Here is a 2,618-nt window from a genome sequence, read left to right as displayed (position 1 = left end):
ATTCTACCCTCCGATTTACCGTATCTTTAACCGTTTAGGAGCTTGATGTAGATATATTGAAAACAATTGCAAAAAGTCAAGTTTTAAGACTGTTTGACAAACAATATACAATCTACAATATACAATCCGCGCGTGTTCTTTTGTTTTAATTCTTAATCAAAGCAGAAGGGTGGGGCGTAGTCACGGTGTTGCCCCGTTACAGTCTTTTGTCATGTCCAAGGAGCAAATTTCTAGGGCCGCAGGCCCCCCACCGGATGCATTAGTTTACTCAAATATACAAAGTGATTTACGGGTCACATTATTTATTTGATTATGCACTTCGGTAAATCGCGAGACTGAAATGGTCGAGCCGAAGGCCCGACCACCGCCGCCGGCAGGCCAAGCAGGCCCGGCCCCTGCCGAACGGAGTTGCCGGCGCAGCGAAGTGGAGCTGGCAACTCCGTTTGGCGGAAGGGCGGGCCTGCTTGTTTGTCGTGAACTCCTTAGAAGTGTTAATACGACTTTCACGAGTACGTGGCCATTTCTGGCTGTGCGATTAGCGAAGCCTTTTACTCTAGTGATGATCGAAAAGTTCCGTGCCTCTGTTTGTTTGTCTGTTTGTCACGATAACTCTAAAACGGGTTGAGCTCAACGGCTCTTATTTTCATCATAATTTTGAATCATGAAAGGAGGAACTGCATTGATTTTAGGCCCTTTAGCTCAAAAATTGACCAGTCACAAACATCAAAATCAAAAAGCACAATAAACTTATTTTGAAAAATATTTTAATTATTTTCTTCACTAAATAAGTCGTTAAAGTAGAAGCTTTTCGTCCGTTTAGCTCTATCTCTAACCGTTTAGACGCCAGAGGGCTTTTTTCACACGGAAATGACCCCAAAACATTTTAATGTTTTTTTTCCCTCGCATATTTGATGGTCTCTAGTGGGGTCACTCGTCAAAATAAAACCCTGAGAAGAAAAAATTGTCACTTTGGGGACCGAAGGCCTATAACCGACTCTACCTTTTGCCTGACTCGGGTGTCAGCGCCGCAGACCTAGTAGATGTATCCCAGGTGCGTTGCAGCGGAACAGTGTTTCGTGAGATATCGCGAAGCCTGTTGCGCGAGACGAGGTCTGGCGTCCATCTACCTAGTAAGTTGATTATGGCGTTGAACTTTCCAGGTTAACTTGCACGAACAGATTAAAGATAGCAGTAGCACGACGATCAGAATGTCACGCCTCCTTTGCCATACTCGTGCCTAGTGCGTCAAAGACAGAAAACCCCCGGAAAGAACATTTGTTCAAGAACGTGGACTATAAAATGGCCATGGTTGGCGGCATAGTGTCGATTCAATATGTCACTCTGGTCCGTGCTCCTTGTGCTAGTGGCCAGCCTGGCCACCCTAAGTTCGGCTGCCGACAGTGACTACTGTAAACTCTGCAAGCAGAACCCGAGGTATGTATGCTACACTCTGCATGACAAGAAACCATTTTGTTGTTGCTTAAACGAGGCTCTGTGCACATTCTGACAGGAAACAAATGTGGTCCTCAGAGCGGAATCATTGGGAACTTGTGCTTTAATGGCTGAGCGATAGCTTAGTCTCTTCCTCCGTCTAACCGAAAAAAAGAAACCTTTTTCAGTGCACACCTGTATTGTCAGGAGAATACTACCACGCTACCACGCAAAGGCAAATTGATATACCGATGTAAAGGAAAATTCCAGTACATGTACATGTGAAAAGCGTTGGAGACACATTTATACGAAAACTGCCATAGAAATGTTTCACACCCGAAAAAATCGTTTTTTGGAACAAGAATGTTTTTTTTCTGCATGATCAGTTTGTACCTAAAATGGCCAACATGACCAAGCTCATTTTTGCATCCGATTAAGTGAAAATTTATCTTGCATGACTTATACTTGATTCAACGCAAAAACAAACTTGTTCAAAGAACAAATCCACTTTGAAACAAGATTTTTTTTCTTGAAAACTCAAACTAAAACAAGGCGACATCGCACTTGGCCGCTTTGGAAGAAACTGTTCTTGGAAATTCGCATTGTAACAGATGTTCTTGTGAAAGAACATTCGACTTGGGTCGTTGTTAGTTTCACAAGCAGGCCCGGCCCCTGCCGAACGGAGTTGCCGGCTCCGCTTCGCTCCGCCGGCGACTCCGTTCGGCAGGGGCCGGGCCTGCTTGGCCTGCCGGCGGCGATGGTCGGGCCTACGAAGAGCAAATTTTTAAGATTTTGTTCTTACTTGATCCAAGAAACTGTTTTTCCGGGTGAACAGTGTTCCCGTGGTGCCCTCCGCTTTCTTGTTCTGCGCATTCTCCTGCATTTCATCCTTATCCAAATGTTTCATTGCCATTATAAGGGGAGTCTCTTACTGTGCTCCACTAGTCGTAAAATTACATGTTAAGATTTCTCGTTGTACGTCACAGGTGCCTGTACAAGGAAAATACCCCGGGTAAAGCATGCAAAAACTACAAGGGACCCAACCTGTCCGCAAGTGACGAACAGCTCATCGTCCGTTTGCACAACGAGTACCGGAACAAGGTTGCCCTTGGGAAGGAGACGCGGGGCAAGAACGGCCACGCCCAGCCGTCCGCGTCCAATATGAGGAAACTGGTGCGGTGGACTCC

General features: G+C 45.6%; 1 protein-coding gene across 2 annotated transcripts in view; it reads left to right on the top strand.

Moving 5' to 3' along the window:
* Window positions 1-1,327: 1,327 nt before the first annotated feature.
* Window positions 1,328-2,618, top strand: part of LOC113216710 (venom allergen 3-like) — a 33,258-nt gene continuing 31,967 nt past the window's right edge. The window contains exons 1-2 of one of the 2 annotated variants that reach the window (XM_052273995.1): window positions 1,328-1,434; window positions 2,418-2,604. In XM_052273995.1, coding sequence (XP_052129955.1) covers window positions 1,334-1,434; window positions 2,418-2,604 — 288 coding nt within the window. In that variant the 5' untranslated portion in view covers window positions 1,328-1,333. The remainder of the gene's footprint in view (window positions 1,435-2,417; window positions 2,605-2,618) is intronic. The other variant, XM_052273994.1, reaches the window with a different exon arrangement.

The sequence above is a fragment of the Frankliniella occidentalis genome, unplaced genomic scaffold (assembly GCF_000697945.3).
Source record: "Frankliniella occidentalis isolate FOCC.00 unplaced genomic scaffold, Focc_3.1 Scaffold323, whole genome shotgun sequence".
In the NCBI taxonomy this organism is placed as follows: domain Eukaryota; kingdom Metazoa; phylum Arthropoda; class Insecta; order Thysanoptera; family Thripidae; genus Frankliniella; species Frankliniella occidentalis.
Note: the sequence above shows the minus strand (reverse complement) of the source record. Positions and strands in the feature narration are given on the sequence as shown.